Source organism: Pyrus communis, chromosome 4 (assembly GCF_963583255.1).
Source record: "Pyrus communis chromosome 4, drPyrComm1.1, whole genome shotgun sequence".
Lineage (NCBI taxonomy): Eukaryota > Viridiplantae > Streptophyta > Magnoliopsida > Rosales > Rosaceae > Pyrus > Pyrus communis.
This window is the reverse complement of record NC_084806.1, coordinates 13944689-13964281: the sequence shown is the minus strand read 5'-3', so window position 1 is coordinate 13964281 and position 19593 is coordinate 13944689. Positions and strand designations below refer to the sequence as shown.

Sequence of the window (19593 nt, the reverse complement as noted above, 5' to 3'; positions counted from 1 at the left end):
AGGTGGTAAATTATACAAAATTGCGAAGATTGGCCAAGTATTGTTGTTTTGGTTTAGAACCCCGAACGGATTAAACCCGTCTGTCGCAAGTTCTAATCTAACGTTTTGGGGCTCACGTGTAAAATTGGGGTACAGCCGATCAAACTCTTTCTAGGCCTCTCCATCTGCAGGATGTCTCATAACATCATCATCCACTCGTCTGTCCTTATGCCACCTCATGTTGCTTGCAGTGTGCGTCGACATATACAATCCTTGCAACCTGGGCTTTAATGGGAGATAACGCATAACTTTTTGTGGAATCTTCATTCTTCTATTCTGAGAGGTCATTTTAAATCGCGACTCATTACATACAAGACATTTATCCAACGCTTTCTCTTTGTAGAACAAAATGCAATTATTTTTACAAGCGTGAATTTTTTCATGTCCCAATCCAAGACCACTCATCATCTTCTTTGCACTTTTATGATCTTTAGGAAGGCAATTGTCCTTTGGAAGCATCCTCTTGAAAACCCCCAAAAAGTAATCAAAACACTGGTTCGACATACTAAACTTTATTTTGCCATGCATCAACTCAACAATGGCCGTGAACACCTAAAATTCTCCCCAACGGGGGTATAATTCTTGCTTGGCACTTTTTAATAGTTTTTCATATTTTTCGAATGCTTCACTATCAATGGTAGGAGGGACGTCATCTTCTACTTCCTCATTCGTATTCGAATTAGCAGTTGGAAAAGTATCATTGATAATGCCCATAATTTGGTCATTTGGGTCTACAATAGATTCAACTATATCCACTGCTTGGGTAATGTGGGAGGATGAAGCATATTGCATTTGTTCTTCATGATGATTCCATGTAGTATAGGTTTCCATCATCCCATTTTTGACTAAATGGTATCGAACAATTTCAAAATATTCAATCACTAAGTTGTTACACTTTGTACAAGGACACTGAATTTGAGTTGAACTACAGTTGTTAGGATTATGTATCCATTGTTTGTCCATTTCACCTACAAACAAAAAAAATTTACAAGGGTTACAACACCTTTAATTATGACATGCCACCTTATGCCTTCGGTATGGGTCCTATCTTATTCGAGAATGCATAGCTATGTGCTGTAATTTACGGTCCCAACACATTAGAGTTTGATCGTGGGAAAATTTTGGCAACATCTCCCTGTAGTTCTTCAAGTGCACGACGTAGATACAAAAAACTACGATGCACCCGAAGAATGCAAAGAGATGCTACCACATTTCCCACGTTCAAACTCTAATGTGTGAACCGCAAAATACAACATGTAACTGTGCATTCTCAAATTGTCCAAAATTTTGGGACAATTCAAGAATTAATTGGACCACAGTCATGCTTTCGCATAAGTTTGTGAAATCCAACTAATTCTCAAACGAGAAACTAAGCTCATATGAACATTGCAAACCATTTTTTGTACATCCATACAAAAATGTTTGCATACAAATACATAAACTCACAACACCTATAAACTAAATACAACACAATTTAAATGAATGGAAATTAAATAAGTTAGTTAAGAAAAATTATACCTCTAAGACTAACGACAATCTCGATGGCCGAAGGAAATATTTCCAGGAGAAGACAGTTGCTGCAATGCAATTGTTTTGCAACTTCTGCCTTCCTGTATTCTGGTTAATTTCAGTAAATGAAAGCCTTTGTGCGACGCATTGTCGTGCAAAACATTGGGCGCCATCCAACTACAGTTTGTGGCGTTTTTATAGCACATTGTGCAACGAACCATAGTTCGTCTCGCATTACTTTTTTTTTTTTTTCAATGTTCTTTTTTCAAAAAAAAAAAAAAATTAATTTTTTCATTCACTCTTCAAAAATTTCAAACCACATAAATACTTAATAAATCAAGAACTTATTTCATTATACCATTTGTGCATAATTAATTAATATACATATTTATTAAAATGCATTGATTTTATTAGTCTTAAACATTAAGTACATATTTAATTAAACTCTTCATACTAAAAAAAAACTTAGAATTCATATCCAATTATTAAATAAGCAATAAAATTAAAATAAAAAAACCCTATTCTACTCATCCGCTGGTAGTTGTGGTTCTTGCTGTGCGCGTTGACTATCAAACTTCCATTCTTGGAAACGCGACTTGAACATGTTGTCGATAGACTTCATCAGATTTAGGTCATTTTTGTCAATGTCCCAATTAGGTAGTCATGCAAAAATTAATAAATTAAAAGCTCACTATTATATTATATTTAATAAACATTATTATTTAACTAATAAAATTAACACATACAGCTAACTCATCAATCATGTGCATCTTTAGCTCCTCGGGGATGGCTCTCTAAGACTCCCAATCCACAACACATTTGGTACCCACCAATGCTCCAATGTCGGACCAAAAGCTAGCGCCCTATTTTGACTACACAACCCTATTACTTCGTCATCAGTGATTCGGTAACGGTTGCAACCATAAGTGTGTTGGACCCGTACCACATAAAATTTCTTCTTGTCTATCCATAAAGTATATTTTCATCATACTTAAGCTAAATAAAGAATTTATAAAAAAAAATGCAAAATTTATAACGCAAACATTTTCTGGAACCTTCACCATTTGTTGTCTTTAACGAACGCGCACCACTGTCGGCCATCGTACCAACAATAAAAGAACGAATTGATTATAATATGCAAACTTGGTAAGCATTTCCGAACTGAATTGTGAAGAATAAGGAGAGCAGAAGAACATATTTATAGCAAGGTTAGGGACTTTGTGCGACGAAGACTTTGTCGTGCAAACTTCTGCACTAAATACGGTATTGATTTCTCTGATTCTCTTGCACCAAATACATTGACCTAAAACTGAACGCCATTTGCGCGACGAAGGGTTTGTCATGCAAGGTTTTGCATAGCGACAACCTTTGTCACTTAAACCTTTTAGCAACGACCGTGATTTGTTTGTAATTATGAAGTTTATGTAAACATAGATATCTATGTTTATGTAAACTTCATAATTACAAACAAATTTTCAGTTATAATATTTATTCTAAAAAAATTAAAACCTTAAATAAAATGATATTATATTCCATTCAATTATTTAAAAACCAAACAGGAATTAAAACCTAATTAAGTCCAAATACATAACTTATATAAAAAAAATTCTTAAATTTAAATATTGTCCTAAAAAACATAAATTTAAAACTACTATTTCGACGGTGCTCCATTCAACTCGACGTCATAACGTCATCAGTTGTAACCTCCCTCCAATGCTGCCTCCATCAACTTCATCAACTCTTCGTTGGTATCATCATTAAGAGTATATTTACACTGTTACACATATATGCAAATAATTAATTCCAACATATAACAAAAAAAATTCACAAAATTAATTATTGATCCATCAACAATATACTTACTAATAATTCATCCATCACCGCCTTCTTCACATTCTCGAGAACATATTTCCAAGAACACCACTCAACAATAGGACAATTATTCCCCATGGCTACAACAATAGCATGCGCGAACTCCACATGTTGCCTCAAATCATTTGGGTTGGCGGCCACGCTTTAGTCCTTGTTTTTATCCTCCATCCTAGCACGAACAGAGTTGTGAAGAATATAGAGAACATAATTGTGTAGAATAAAGAAAGCAAAAACGCATATTTATAGGAAGGTTAGGGCCTTTAAGCAACTAAGGCTTTGTCGCGCAAAGACCCGCACTAAATATAGTGTAGATTCCTCTTGATTCACATATACTAAATACTCTAACTCAAAACTAACTGAAAATTGACTGTAACTTGCACGACGAAGCCTTTATCGAGCAAGTGTTCCTCTGATTCCCATGTGTTGGTTGCTCTGCCCCAAAAACTGAACGAGCTTTGTGCGACGAATGCTTTGTCGCACAAAGCTTCAGTGGGAAAATCTTTGTCGCACATTTATTTTCGTACCAAAAAAAAAAAATCACTTGCGGTTTTCTAATTGGCTTTGCGCGAAGAACATCTTTTTTTCGCCGTGCAAACATTTTTGTGCGACAGAGTTCTCTGTCGCGCAACGTTACCAACCTTGCGCGACGAAGATATGTTCTTCATTGCACAAGGCTTCCTTCCACGATGGATTTTTCTTTGTCACGTAAAATTCTGTCGCGCAAACAATTTTTCCTACTAGCTAGTGCAAAAACCTTCTTCGACAAAAATATATAAAGTTAGGCTACATATGACACATTACGTTTGATTAAAGTGGCAAATTGAACTTAATTAGGGTAGGAGTCATCTACAATACGCAAGACCTCATTATCAATCCCTTATTTTTGTTGAAGATTTAAGCCGTGATATGGGGTGGTGATTAGGGTTCCAATCATGAGTGTGCCCACTTGAATTGCCTTAAATGATACCCTTTCTTTCTCTCCTCCTACCTACTTCATTCACAAGTTCCACTTCCAACAACACCACCACCAACAACGAAAGTCATATAAATATATACATATATCTATATACATGTGGATTATAGAGAAGCATCACGAACAGCTCACAGGAACACAACATGCACCCACCCACGGGCTCACACTGTCTGCTAACTACACCCATTATCTGCCCCATAATCTTCGTTTTTTTCCATTTAATTCCCCTTTAACCTACCCACTAATCCCAATTATAATCTCACTTTCGGTTCAGCACAAAATTGTTTACGACTTTTACCTTCCCACCCACTGCATGTATTCTCTCTTGTTAGTTGTTTATCAGTGCATGCATGCATGGCATCTTCCTTTTAACACATAAATATGGAGCCGTTTGTGATTCTCTAATATCATAACAATTAACTGAGGTTGAACAGTCATAATCCTCTACCTATATTTTTATGATGAAATATAATGGATATTATATTTAAGAAAAAAATTCACATCGAATTTAGTTTTACTTTATTTGTTTGAATAAAAGTTATTTAATTGTTTCAAACTGATGTGACCATGCTTGGATAAATATTAATTTGGATGATACCATCACCATATTAGGTGCAATTAAGATTTTTTATAATTCCTACAAGACAAGATAGATATACACATCAACTATATCTATATATTTACTATTATTTGTGTGTGGATCCATCTGGGTGTTGGATACATAAAACTAAACTTAAAGTTAATTAAGAGATATTTAATTGAATCTCTAACGTCATTTACAAGTCCAAAGAAGAGGACACCTTATGATTAAAGATGAATCAATACCCAAAAGAACCAAGATGATATAACTTTGGTGTCTATTACGAGTGTTTTGGAAGTATGAAATTTTTGGTAAAACAATTTAACGTACGACAGTTACTTGTTAATCTTGTACGTACAATTAAGTTTACAGTGTGGATAACCAAAAGGAACCATGACTAACTCAGATTTGTTCTAATGTATAGAGTAGTCCATGTGTTAAGAACGGTCTCAACCTTACTTGAATAAACAACATGTGGAAAACACTCGGTGTATCTCAATTAAGTTGAATACGAAAGAAAATAAGACTTAACCATTGTATCAATCTCGAAAGAAGTAGGATATTAAAAGAGTGGAACACAGACATAGCTGTTAATTTAGTTTAAGAGAATGAACATGGGGTAAGCTAGAGAGGGATTAATGTTATATGAATATAATAAGAGGGTGTTAGGGCTTTATCAAAAGGGTTAAGCAAGATTAATCATATGGATGGAACGTCTGTGCTTTCCTTGCTTTTTGGTTAAGATATGAACATCTTCTTGTTTACTTGAAAATCCCTCTGTCGTGGCCTCTAATTTTCACGTCTAACACCACCTAAATTTTAAATTTGCCAAATTATCCAAATAAATTACAAAGTAAAAAGAAGGTTGTAGTTAATCAATAATCGGTTACGCATGCTTTCGAAGGAAAATAATTATTGGTTAACTAATCATGTACAATATTTCCAAATCAAGCATTTCTAAGTTAAACAAGGTTTCCTTGTAAATTGAAAAGTTGATAAAGAAGGCCAAATACTTTTCTTTTCATATGTTGTCCCATATGCTTTTACTAGAAGTGTTTCGTTAAAACTTCATTTTTCTTTTTGTTAAGAAGATATGTTTATTTAAAAAATTATTATTATTATTTTATTAAGAAAGTGGGAGGATTTGAAACTATTAGAATAGTATATGGGTGAGGGAAGTTTCAAAGACGGAGCCGATGAATAGAAATATAACATTTTATCCACTAGGATATTGAACCAAATGCAAGTTAAATTTATGATATGCTAATATTTAGGAATACCACCACAACCAAAAAAGAATGCTTTAATGTTTTTTTTTCCCCTAAAAAGAATGCCTATTAAGACTCGTTTAATTTGATATCACCATAACATAGATGTGAGATTGGTAAAGTGAAATCAAATTAAATGGGTCTTAATGGCTACCCATTAACAACCTGATAAGTTGATTTACCACCTCTACATCATATCACTCAACTTAAGTATGGAACTACTTATTGGCCAGAAAATAGTTATGATACTAAATTTAGTGTCTAGTAATGGCAATTGCTTTTTATTATTATTTTTATACAAGCGATATATATTCTACTTTAAATTTATCTAACTTACCAAAAAAAAATTAAAATTTGAATTTTACTCTAACAAATTTGATTAAATTTAATGGTTTGTTTGATAAGTGCTTTTAAATGACTGAAAACACTTTTAAAAACGCTTGTAGAGAAAATATTTTTTAAACCAATCTTTAGTAAAAATGCAAGTTAATCCTCTAAAAGCACTTTCATTTTCTCTAAAAGTACTTTCAGTTATTTAAAAACACTTATCAAACAAGTCCTAATTAAATCTATATGTTTTTTTGTTGTTATTAGTACAAAAATGGTCTAAAGTTCGAAAAGGAAAACAAATAGTGTTGTTGTGTGTATGAAAGGAAGTACTCTAGCATTTTCCCCCAAGAAAGTAAGTAATCTACCATTGAATTGAAGCTATGAGTTTTTACATATACATACAGGCCCTTTATTCAAAGGGATTCTTAATTTTAGGTAAAAATAGAGACTAGTTGTAAGGCTTCCTTCACGTAAAATTTCAACGATTTGAACCATCTATTTTATAAGTCTCGATTTATAGATCATCCTTGCAAAAATGTATTTTAATCCAAAATCATTTGCCTATATAATTATGTCGGTGAAATTTCATTGTTTCTTATAGAACAAAATGTTTGTCAACTTCTTTGAACTCAAGTTGTCTCAAATATTTTCGATTTGGCTAATATTTTGTATGGATGATCTATGAGGTCCAACTTGAAAAATAGGTTCGGATCGTTGAAGTTTGATGTGGTGTGGATCCCACAACTACTCCCCATTTAAAAAAAATGGGGATCCCTTCCCTCAAAGGCCTCTTATATACATATATGATAGTGCTATTTACACATTTATTTTTATGTCTTACACACTCTTGTTAATTTTTTGTCATTGATCTTCTTCAATTCATTCGATCCGATGCCTGAAAATTAAAAAAAGTATGTGTAAAATAAAAATAGATGTATGGATAGCACAACTTTATATATATTGCTTAATGGAAGAGGAAAAAGTACAAGGAAACACATGAAAAACACTTTAGAACCAAGAAAATTAAACTTATATTTAATTTAACCCTTCAACTTTTTTTCAATTTTGATTTAAGTAATTTTCTACACCAAAGACAAAGGGGACAAATTTGAACTTCGAAAGTAATGGATTAAAAAAATAAAGACCTTAATCACCAAAGCAATCTACCACTCGTCCACTCCTTTTATTAGTCATTCTTCTTCATTTCTAATTCTTATTACACTCGAGTTTCATATTCCTCCATAAATCTCGCTTGTATTCTATTTTTTATTTTAATTCATGCCATATGAAAATAAAATAATTCAAGGCAAATAATTAATAGGCATTAAGAAGCGGCGTCAATGCCGACGAGGCACCACGCATATAAAAGCAACAGAAAACACACTATGCTTTGAAAACGTAACAGCTCGATAAGGCGAGGTCCATGTATACAGAGGCACAGAGGCTCACAGACACACAGAGCGAAATCCTCCTACATCTTCAGACTTCGGACCAAAACTGTGAGTTAATTACCATCCTTGCCACCTTCTCTTCCATCCCTGCTCTCGATCTGCTAGAAATGCGCCTCCATGAAATGCAGTATCGATTTGTGCAAATTTCATTTGATCTGTTTTTCGTTTTGTTTCTTCGGCATTTGATTTTATTTTTGCTGATTATGTATGAAAACCCAGATTTTGAAATCTGCGTTTTACACTTGTTTGGTTCACTTAGATCTCTGTTTGGTTGCTGAGAAAATGCAGCTGGGAAAATACACGATTTTTTTTCGAATTTTGGTGTTTTTATAGTATCTGGGGAATGAGAATGCAAGAACCCATATTCCAATTTCCAATGTGGTTAACTGGTTATTATAATTTAACACAGTTGAGGTGAAATGGGTTTGCTTGATACCCTTTTTTATGTGTGTGTGAAAGAAAATGTCTGTTTTTATATGCAAAGTAAGTTATTTACCCAGCCAAAGCTAATCAATGTATTGTGTTTGGTGTTTTTCCCCTAATTAAGCATGATTATCCTAATTTTGTTTAGTCAATTATGAAAATACCCCGACAACCGTAAGTTTTATACAAAAAACACTTCCAATAGCTCAATTGGAGAAAAAAAAAATCCCCATTTTGTCATCCTCTATTTGATTCTATCCCCATTTTGTCATCCTCTATTTGATTCTTACTTGTAAAATCCCCCCTTATTACCAAGTCAGTCAATTGGGCTTTTTTCTTCTTCTAAAGTATTGGATTTGAAGTGTTTTTCTTTAAAGTGTAATGTTTCTAAGTGCTTACATGTAAAAAGCCCCTCTCTTTTTATTGCATATGCTCTTTTGGTGTTTGTTTAGTAGATATATTTTGTCTGTATTTAATCCAACATATTAGTTGTGAAATCGTTTGAATTTTGAATTCAAGCTTAGTATTCAAATTGGTCCACTATTCCTCTGTTTCCATAAAATTTGAAAGTGAAGTAAATGAGTGACTTTGTTTACTGGAGCGATTCTATATTTGGCAAACATTTTTTATTGGTTCACTTTCTGCTTTTCTATCATACCCATATACTCATGTCTCAGAATTGCCTTTTACCGCAATTTAAGTTTAGTACAGAGTGATTCTCCTTTGCTTTGTAAAACCCTCGCCATTTCTTCGATTTTTCTGTCTTTGGCAATGTCTCAGGGTGTGTTGGGGACATCATAGAAATTATGGATTGAGCACACCTACCTGTTTTTTTATGTTTCATTTTGTTCTTCCCCTTCTCTGTCTTCACATCTATGGTGGCAAAGCAAATGATTCTGTCTCTTGCTACTTTATGTTTAATAATTAATATCTCTTTTCATACTTACTAGACCCATCATACTCCCGAAGGGAATGATGACTTTCTGAATAGTTCGTATGCTTTATCATCTTTTCTCACTTGCTCATTGTTTGTCAATTGTCATCTTCCTTTGATAGTACAGGGTAATTTTCATCTATCTGCAGAAAAATTAGTATACAAATCTTTCCTCATGGAAGAAGGGTGGTTTCATCTGTCTTTTAGAATCCAAATCTTAATGATTTAATGATGCTTACACATGTTGAGTATTTAAAACTCAAATCATGTCACATTTTTGTTATATTTGCCCACACGAGTTGTTCTGGAATTGCTTTATATTTCTTTAAAACATTACATTGTAACTTGTAAAATACCATCACTCTTGCATCTTCTTTTGTTCCCCTCTCTCTTTCATTTTCTTCTTTTTGGTCAGGAAAAGAAAATCTTTTTTATTTTCTAATAGCAGCATATCCTGAAGGATGGTACAAACATGAATTAAAAATATGGTTGGGCATTTTTGTGAGTTAAAAATATTCACACTATTTACGGAGTTTGTAAGCGGCAAATCATGACCAAATTTTATTTTATTTTTGTAAATAATGAGAGGTGCAAACATGTTTGCAGATAAACCTATAATGATATTGATACAATTGTGATGCTTTTTCTGTATTGCAAGTGTAATGGGGATAGAAGTTACAGATATCTGCATGGACAAGGAATCAGAATGTGTCACAAATTACTCAGAAGGTCTTTCTCATGATTCAAATCATGAGAGAATCCCCAGTGATCACGTGATTTCAGAGTCATATGAGCATATTAATGGGGATAGTGAACAACAAAATTTGGAAGAAAGTCTTGAAGTAAAGGAGTATGAAGTGAAAGAATGTACTACAGAAAACTCTGTTGATGTTTCTCAACTGAGTCTTATTGAAAAATTTAGTGAGGATCAGAATGTAGTAAGGTCGAACTCTGATAATGACCAGCCTTTGGATAAGGTTCAACTGGATTCTGGGAAAACAAAGGTTAGTAGTAAGTCACTAGCATCTGCAAAACGTGCATCAAAACCTACTGCGGGAAATGCTAGAACAAAACACACTGTTCCGCAGCCATTTACCTTAGCGACTGAAAAGCGTGCATCATGTGGAACTCGTTCAGTCAGTGCTGTACTTGATTGCGGTAATGGTGCCAATAAATTACCCAACACAAGTGATCTGCGTCATCTTAATACCACAAAGCATAACCAGGTAGCTCCTGTCAACTAAGCCTAGATGCATCTAATGTAGTTTGTTTTAAATCCCCTATGTATCCATTGTTTCTTTTTTATTCTATTGACATATGACAAAAACATTTGTCGTGATTTTCCTTGACTTCCTTTCATGCATTATCTCTGTTGGAGTCGTAGAAGTTTGTGATGACATTTATATCTATGCAGCCAATATCACCTTTGGTACCAAGGATGCCAATGCAACCAGATAAGAAGAAGCATTCTGATGAGGAAGATTCCTGTTCTGTTGCTTCCACGTATCCTACAACATTTTGAAGTCCTAGCTTGATTCATGTCTTTTATCTTCTTCCTACTATGACTTCTTATCGGGATTTGAATTCTATTCCTTGAACATGCATAGCACAGTAGCATCTGCACGAACTATTAGGTCCAGAGCAATTGTTGCATCAGCTCCAACGTTTAGATGCACTGAGCGTGCGGAGAAAAGGAAGGAGGTAGTGCCTTCACAGTTTTTTTATTATGTGTAGTTAATTTAATCAGTCTGATGAGTAGATCCCTAAGCATTAACTATGTACCCTTATTATTGTTGCCATATCTAGTTTTATTCAAGGTTAGAGGAGAAGCACCAAGCATTGGAGGTGCAAAAAACTGAAAGCGATGCAAGGACCAAGGTTTTACTCTCTCTCTCTCTCTCTCTCTCACACACACACACACACACACACGCGCGCGCGCACACACACACACACAGAGGCGCACACACCATTGAACGGATGTTGTTTGTTGTTCCATTGTGTCTTGCCTTCTTTTAATATGGTCATGTTTTTGAGTTCAACTTGGTCATTCTTACCTGATTTTGCTTTACCTTTGGCTGCTTCATAATCTTGGAATTCAAGGAAGAGAAGGAGGCGGCTATCAAGCAACTGAGAAAGAGTTTAACATTTAAGGCAAACCCGATGCCAAGCTTCTATCACGAGGGACCTCCACCTAAAACTGAACTTAAAAAGGTTATACAGAGACTTCATCTGGTTCTACCCTGTATGAGATTCTGATATGCTATTTGAAACCACAGATTCTGATGGTTAGCATAGAATAGTATTACATTGTAGGGGAAGTGTGACAAATAGATTAATATTTTTATGTGTGTAAATGACAGCTCAAGTTTGTTAATTTTTTCCCCTGTCTCTATGCCAGCTGCCACCAACTCGTGCAAAGTCACCAAAGCTTGGCCGGAGGATGAGCTGCAGTGAAACAGTCAAAGTATCTCGAGGAGACAGAATGAAAGGAAATCGTCACAGTATGGGTAGTTACAAAGAAGACACCAGTTATGCTGGTTCCCTGAAAAGTGAGGGTCAGATCAACATCCAAAATGGTAATGCCGTTTGCGAGTTCATTGATGAGACTAAGAAAGTGGACGAGATAAACAAGTTTGATCCGGCAAACCTAAATGGACAGCACATGGACATGTATGTTCAATCTTGATTTTTCTGGTGAGTGTCGTAATTTATAAGAGGAAACGAGTCTTCACTTTCTGTCTCAATCTTGTGACTTGCTCTGAAGTATGTGCATGTTTTGTTTCTGTAACTCGCAGTGACTTGTTGCATTGTTTGTGTGTAATTTATGAACTGTACACATCTTCTGTAATTTATATCCACTCGTGTATATGAAGAGTTATTTATTCACCAAGAATACTGCTTGTACTCTTGTCTGAATAATCTAATTATGTTGGAGATCAACCTGCTTTCGTATGCAACTTGTTTTGGAAACAATAATAGTGCGTCGCCATAGACTTTTTTCTTTAAATATGTAGTCTGCGCTTTTTGTTTTGTTCCCACTAGATAGAAAATCAAACAGAAATTTTATTGGCGGGGTCAATATACTTATGTGGTTAGGATTCTACCTGACGGTACTTTGTAAGTTTGTAACATTAATGATGTCAGAATTCATGTTTTCAGATTTCAGTGACGATTGCATACTTATATGTCCAGTTTACATGATGATGTCGTGGAGGTGATGTTTACTTACTGTAACCATAATAGAGACTAGAGAATAAAAGTTTAGGCAAGGGCCCCGTAGATTTGTGCTTTCTTAGGGTGGAAATTGTGCTTTGTTGGAATGGAAGTCCTTGGTTCTTTAGAAAAATGAGAAAGTTACCGGTACAGAGTAAAGTGCTCGACGTTGTTGTAGTGTATTCATTATTGAACAGAAAACATGACCTTCTGAGCACAATATGCCTCTTTTATGGAAGCAAAATTCCCAGTCAAAAGTTTAGGGGCTTTAGATTTTGCTCCACTTCAAGTTCTTGAGTTGTCAATTCTTGCTTTCCTTTAAATTTTCATTGATACAAACACAGTTTCAAAAAGAAAAAGTGAGAGTGGAGAGAAAATATGAGAAGTTTGTGGTGTTTTATAGGCATTTGAACTATATTCGAAGTTCAATGCTGAGTTCTCTATGCTACCTACGAGTGTTTTAGCCCCAACTGTTAGATCTTCTATTTTCAATTTCATCCATTCATTTTTCGTATCACTTGAACCATTTGAAGAAACATCACAGATTATCAGAAAAATGTAAATTTTCGGGAAATAACGTGTCAAGGCTAAGGCTTTTGCCAAAGTGGGCTCCTTTTCCATGTGTTGCTGGATTGAGCATACTGTTTTCTTTTTCCCTTCTCCATTGGATGCAGTCCAGTCTTCCAAATGTCCTTCGAGTTCAATATATAGTGTTTGCGTCAGCTTCTCTCTCCACAAGGTAAAAGCGAAATGTTATACACTCGGTCGCATGTAAGTTTCAGCCCTGAAGAGGAATCTGGGGTCTGGTATTCATAATCATTCAGATCATTTGTTCAACTTAATAGTCCAATCCTCATTATCTCAGTTCAGTAAACAAAGGATATCATCTCCTCACAATTTGGCCACAAATCATATTTTTTGGCAAGGCAGGATGTTACTTGGCATGTAATTGAACACCAAGAGACTCGTTTGGAACGACTTCTTTGAAAGTACTTCTGCTTAAAAGCACTTTCAATAAAAAGAATTTTTAATAAAAATGCAAGAGCGTGCTTTTTCGAAAAAACACTTCAAATACTTTTTTAAACTCAAAAGCACTTGTAACTTTTTTATGTTATGCATGGTCAAAGGTGTTTTTAGCGATCTGAAAGCGCTTTTAGTTATTTAAAAAGTACTTCCAAACATGCCGTAACCTTTACGTTTCACGTTCTCATTGGATATTCAAGATCATAGATGAAGTCCGGCCATGAATAATCATTTGCAAATCATTCGTATCAAGTAAACTTTAGTGTTTTTGCACTTGTAATAAGATCGAACTAGGACATTTAAGTTCACAGGGTCGTATTTTCTAGGACAATATAAGGGTTTTTTCCCTCCTTGGAATAAGTAGGCTTGACATTCATTTCCAATGGAAACATAACCATGATCCATGAAGCTATATAGTTTTGTATGCTTAGTCACATTCTGCATAGTAGGCTGTGGGGGATCTAATAAAGTCATAGGACCAAAATGTTGGTTTATTAACCCACTTCACGTGTAACATGTGATGGCAGATATGTATCATATAAATACTATCTATAACAATTTAATACCAACCAATATCATAATTCATCAAACTTTAAGCAACACCTCCCCAACCATCTTTTTCTCTTTTTCCCCTCTTGGTTTATCTGCTTAAGCTTTAACAGGTATTACTTACTTTCCACTTAAGTTTTAACCTGCCACTAGCACTACAGTTTACTGATTTTTTTTTTCTTCACTTATAAGTGGAAGGTTTAAGTTCGACCTCCATATATGGCAAGTTCAATACCAAATTATTGTTGACTCATTGTGTGTCTAGGCCAACTCCCTAGCTCTAATATCGTTAATATTGCATGATATTGCACAAGCAATCCATATCACATTTAAACTCATAATCTTTTTCAACAAAGTAAAGACGGAATGTTAGAATTAAATAATCTTATGTTCCATAGGTTACAAGAAAGAGCAAAGAGCAGGTAGCAGAGACTTCTTCTCAGTCTTTAATTCGATGCTAAAGGAAGCTTTTGCTTTGACTTGAATTGTGCACCACAATCACAATCCCTACCAAATGGTCTTCATATTTTTCACCAGGCCATATCAAATGGTCAATCCCTTTGACAAGTTATCCATGTTCTTCGTCTAAGAACAAATCTGACTTTGCCCTAGCAAAGTGCTTTCGGTTTCAGCCATTCTGTATTTTCTTTCGTGTCTTTAAAGCAAACAAAATTAGGTAGGAAAAAAAAATGGGCAATTTCTTTCTCTTTTTGGTCAGTGACTATTTCATTTAACAAAGTCCAAACAGACATAGTACAATGACCATGCAAAGGCGGTCTAACAAAGAACTCGAAAAATGACTAAAATACAGATAAGACGCCACTTACACAAGTGAGGGCTGAGAGGTACAGAAACAGCAAATGAAGCCTGAAATTGGTTTGCAATGCTTTGTGAAAAGCATATAAGCAAGACAGGGAAGCCATGGAAAGTAGTGCTACCACGTCAGCTGACCCACATCAGACACTCCTCTCCTCTTCACATATAAAAGGGCCCATCAAAACCAAATGCATGGCCAGATCAAAATCTACAAATAATCTTTCTCTCTCCCTCTCTCTTTCTCTCTTCTTTCTCTCTCTCTCTCTCTCTCTCTCTCTCTCTCTCTCTCTCTCTCCGTCTCGGTGGTTCAGATGTGTCACAAGGTGTTGAGGGGAATGCTGTCTGGTTCGAGACCATTCCTTTGAAGCAAAGAACATGAACATCGAATGATTTCGGACCAGGCTTCATTCCCCCCAACACAAAATGCAGTACGTTCCTACTCATGGCAATTGATCAGTTAGATACACCCTTTTATGCATCGCTGATCAATGTATGAATTCTGAGCATTTCGACGATCTAGCTGCTTGTTCCATATCATCGATCATGTAAGCATACAGCATATCATTCTCATTAATTATCGTTCTATGCATATTTTCTCCATTCATTGATTTGCAGCCATAAGTGAGAACACTGTACTAGAAGAAGAAGACCGGTCCGGGCAGGTATGTATTACAGGACTTAAGTCTGTACTTTAAAGCAAATCCAACCATGGAAACCCTGGTTTTAGCGACGAATATATAATATTAAAGCACGACTACTTTATTATGGTTTACATTGCCAGCAGAGTGTAGCATTTGATGACATGAGAATTATTAAATTGTACATTTGCTTGTTAGAACATTATTCATTAATTATTGTTAGGCAAGATTAGAGCTGCAGGATCAATATCTTCTCCTGCTACGTCTTATTTATTTATTTATTTGCTACAAGCGGTAGTGAGGAGGGGAGAATCAAGCCTAGGACCTCAAAGTTCAGAGCTTCGTAACCCCTCGAGCTTCCTGCTACGTCTAAATGTTTGAAAACTTGGATACTATTTCAGCTGTTTTTTTTTTTCCTTTCCAAATGCAATCCTTTTGCATATTTTATATGTTTCTACCAAATCCGTTCAAAAAAAAGTGTGTGTTTGTGTGAAAATATGACTGAAAAGGAAGAAACAAAAAACAAAGTTATATGCATGTTTTTTCATCTTTAAGCAGTTGAACTTTATTTTTCTTTCTTCCAATTTGGCTTTTGCTTGTAGGGAGTTACAAAGAATATAAGCCAAGTAAGAGCTTTAGTGTTCACTTTATCATGTGTTGCATGAGATGAAAGAGTAAACAGCAAAGATATATGAGCTTTGAATTCACTCCTTTTTTCACCTTGTGACTGCCATCATAACCCCCCCTCCCTCATAGTCTTTGTGCCTTACCCCATACATATACATATATATATATATATATATATATATATATATATTCTTCACTTTTCATAAAACCGTGTGGGTCATCAGATCCCATTTCTGCATAGAAAATCTACATTCAACTGATTCTTATGGATGTTTCCGAACCAATGATTATTTGGTCTAGTGATACTTTGTTGTAGTGAAAAAGGTTCTAAATTCAAATTTCGTGAGGATAATTGTTGATGGACGTAAAATAATGACAACTAATTGTTCCTTGGTATAGTTCCACCATATTTAGGCCAGGGTTCGCGTCTCGACATATAAGTAAGGGCAAGAAAGCATGAAGTGGGCTAGGATTAAGACAAAAAGATGGTATCAACGATAGAACAAAGACATTATTAAACATCAATACTAACATAACTTCAACGGTACAACAAAGACATCATAAAACAACAAAAGCACCAAGCACAATAACGCAATAAAAGCAACGATTCCAAAGGGCGAAATTGTAAGAATGCGCTTTAATCAAGTGAACAAAATCTAAAACAATCAAAATACTATAAACACCTATAAGCCAAAAAAAGTACTTATCGACACTACCTAAAACATCACCCTCATCAAACTTATCACATCTAGCTAATAAAAAAAATGTAAAACAGAGAGCAAATGAATAACTATTATAAGCTCTTTGTCCATACCATGTGGTCTCATTTAATACCCTCAGAAGCCCTAGTACAAGATTTAAAAGCCATACTCATGAAACTGTACTGATATGTTTCTGAAAGTGGATTAACTCATATTCCAAAATTTGGTCTGGTAGGAACCTTATCAGATATACTGTGAAAACAATAATTTGCAATAGTATCAAAATGCTCCATTATACAAAGTTGTCAAACAAAAAAGTACTTGCACCTGACAGATTAATTCGTAAAAGTATTAAATATAAGACATATTGTGTATAATACACTTCACACGGATTGTGCGCGACATCGTCGAACAAACACAAGTTTTCTTCTTAGTTCTTACCTATCCCTAGTTAGTAATTCCAAACGTGATCAGTTTCTAGTTCCATCATCACATGAAAGTTTAAATCTGTATGTTCTATCACATATTTTGTAGACAAACGTCATACATGACAGAAGACAAATGAATCATGCATTAACCTTTTCATTGATTTTGGCATCCAATAATGAATCCTTACAATCATGAAAATTAACATGAATTGCTATGATTTGGATGCTTCGATACGATGTGTTGCAATCCCCAGAGGCAGAGGAGGGTCAAAAGAGAAGGAGAGACATATTGAGTATGTTGCGAGGATATAAAGTAATTCCTATGCTCGATAAAGCGATTTCGAATTTTTGCTCTATTCGGAAGATGGGTTCCCAATTCCCATATACTTTTGTGTGCTTTTTTGGGATTGACCATTTAAAAATTCTAGGAAGTGTTCAACATTGAAAAAATCATTTGTAAAGTCCATTTTAATAGAGTAAAAGAGAGAATTTTGTTAAGCATCACTATCACAAATTTTTTCGAAAATACAAAGTTGTTTTAGCCCCCTACAACCTCCTTTCAATGGTTCAATTGTATGCATGTAGTATGAAAGGAAGAAAAAATGGTATTATAGAGGGAAGCGATTTCCACAAAACATTGTTCCTTCCCTTACACACTTTCATATATTTTTAACTGTTGAATTGAATAAATGAAAGGAAATCAATGGACACAATTGAGTTAGGATTGTGTAGAAGAATCAAAAGTGTGTGTGTGTGTGTGTGTAAATCATTTTCCATTATATATGGAAGGTGCCACTATATACATTAGCGCAAAATTTTTAGAAAGTTGTATACATGGGTTAATTGATTCAGTTTAGTAATATTTCTCTCTCAACGTCGATCTCATTAGAGGCGGATTAAAAGCAAGGTAAGCAAGGCTTGTGTCTTGAGCATCAAGTTAAATAAAGGTGGCATTTTTTAAATAAATGGATCTTATAAAAGGGATTATGCTATAAAAAAAAAAAATGCCTCATGTATGAATATATACCAGTAGGTTTTTTTATGACCCCAAGACTCTATGACCCCAAGACTCTACTTCATGTTATTTTTGTTCGCGCATGAATTTCACTGGGAAAGGTCCCTGGCTCGAGCATACAGCTTTCTGAGGAGTTGGCACTTTGGTTGGTTGTTGGGCTCCTTCTTGTTGAGAGGTTGCAAGAGGAGAACAAAGTTAGTTCTAAAATGTGCCTTTGTGGGGCCTTAGGTGTAGGCCTTGAGGCTCACAGTCAAAACTAACTAAGTGCTTAGGCGTGCCACTGCCATCTCAGTATGGCAGATGTAGAACAAGTGCGTTTTAAGTCGATTACTTGCACCCCAAGTTAATTTGATTTCTTGTTATCAAATGATTGTCGTAGATGAGTTAAGTCTACATTAAATTCTTTTCTATACCTTGAGACCAAGGACTTTCAGTTTATTATCTTGTATGCTTTAAAGGGTGAAATCCCAGATCTGGCTTAAGCCATTGGTCTAATTCCCATTTATCTTTTGTGACAGTAAAACCACTAAATGAACTAGATCTGAGGACCAATGGAGCTTCTGATCACCAAAAGACTAGAAATAACTTGAATATATATTGGAGAATACATCATAATACTAGATCTACTAATGGAAAGACGAAACAAAGAGAGTCAGGCAAGATTTCACCTTGTCAGGCAAGGTTGAACGTCATGTAGTCTCTTTCCTTTGTGATTACAAAGGGTTGTGTGTTTGAAATGGATGGATGGTAAGCAAGTTTACACGAGAAAATCGATAATACGCCACTAGGGGTGATAGCAGAGCTTTAAACTAGACAAAAATGGCTTTTGTAAGGAGTTATCTTGAAAAGGATTGAGGTCTGGGTTGATTATAGCTTTGGATGCAAATCTGGCTTAAAAGTAGAGTTTGTATGTTTGTTTGTTTGATTGGTTGAGTGTCCTTGTCTCTGGGCCCTGTTTTCCCTTTTATAGGCAATGATCTTGCTTGTTGCAAGCTTTGCCTGGAAGCACTTCAGTGAGTCATCATCTTTTTTACATGTTCTACCATTCAGAAAGTGCTTTTGGGCTGAGAGTAGATTGATTTCCATCGGTTGTCACTTCCCTTGTAAGCACCTAACCTTTGTATTAATGAGGGGCCGTCATATTGTCTTTAAGATAGATGGATGGGCTTGGTGCTGGGCCTCGAGCAAGTCTCATTTCTTTAGT

General features: G+C 35.1%; 1 protein-coding gene across 1 annotated transcript; it reads left to right on the top strand.

The window, feature by feature from the left end:
* Positions 1-7975: 7975 nt before the first annotated feature.
* LOC137731786 (protein WVD2-like 3) lies at positions 7976-12321 on the top strand. Its single transcript, XM_068471006.1, has 7 exons — positions 7976-8070; positions 10038-10605; positions 10794-10882; positions 10987-11080; positions 11186-11257; positions 11480-11590; positions 11778-12321. The coding sequence occupies exons 2-7, from the start codon at positions 10042-10044 to the stop codon at positions 12063-12065; spliced, it is 1218 nt and encodes a 405-aa protein (XP_068327107.1). The 5' UTR covers positions 7976-8070; positions 10038-10041; the 3' UTR covers positions 12066-12321.
* Positions 12322-19593: the final 7272 nt, after the last annotated feature.

What these genes read in the sequence shown, in the direction of transcription:
- LOC137731786 (XM_068471006.1), top strand. Translation starts at nt 10,042, where the DNA reads ATGGGGATAGAAGTTACAGATATCTGCATGGACAAGGAATCAGAATGT. An exon ending in ATACCACAAAGCATAACCAG is followed by an intron (nt 10,606 to 10,793) that starts GTAGCTCCTGTC and finishes ATATCTATGCAG; the next exon opens with CCAATATCACCTTTGGTACC. An exon ending in TCCTGTTCTGTTGCTTCCAC is followed by an intron (nt 10,883 to 10,986) that starts GTATCCTACAAC and finishes GAACATGCATAG; the next exon opens with CACAGTAGCATCTGCACGAA.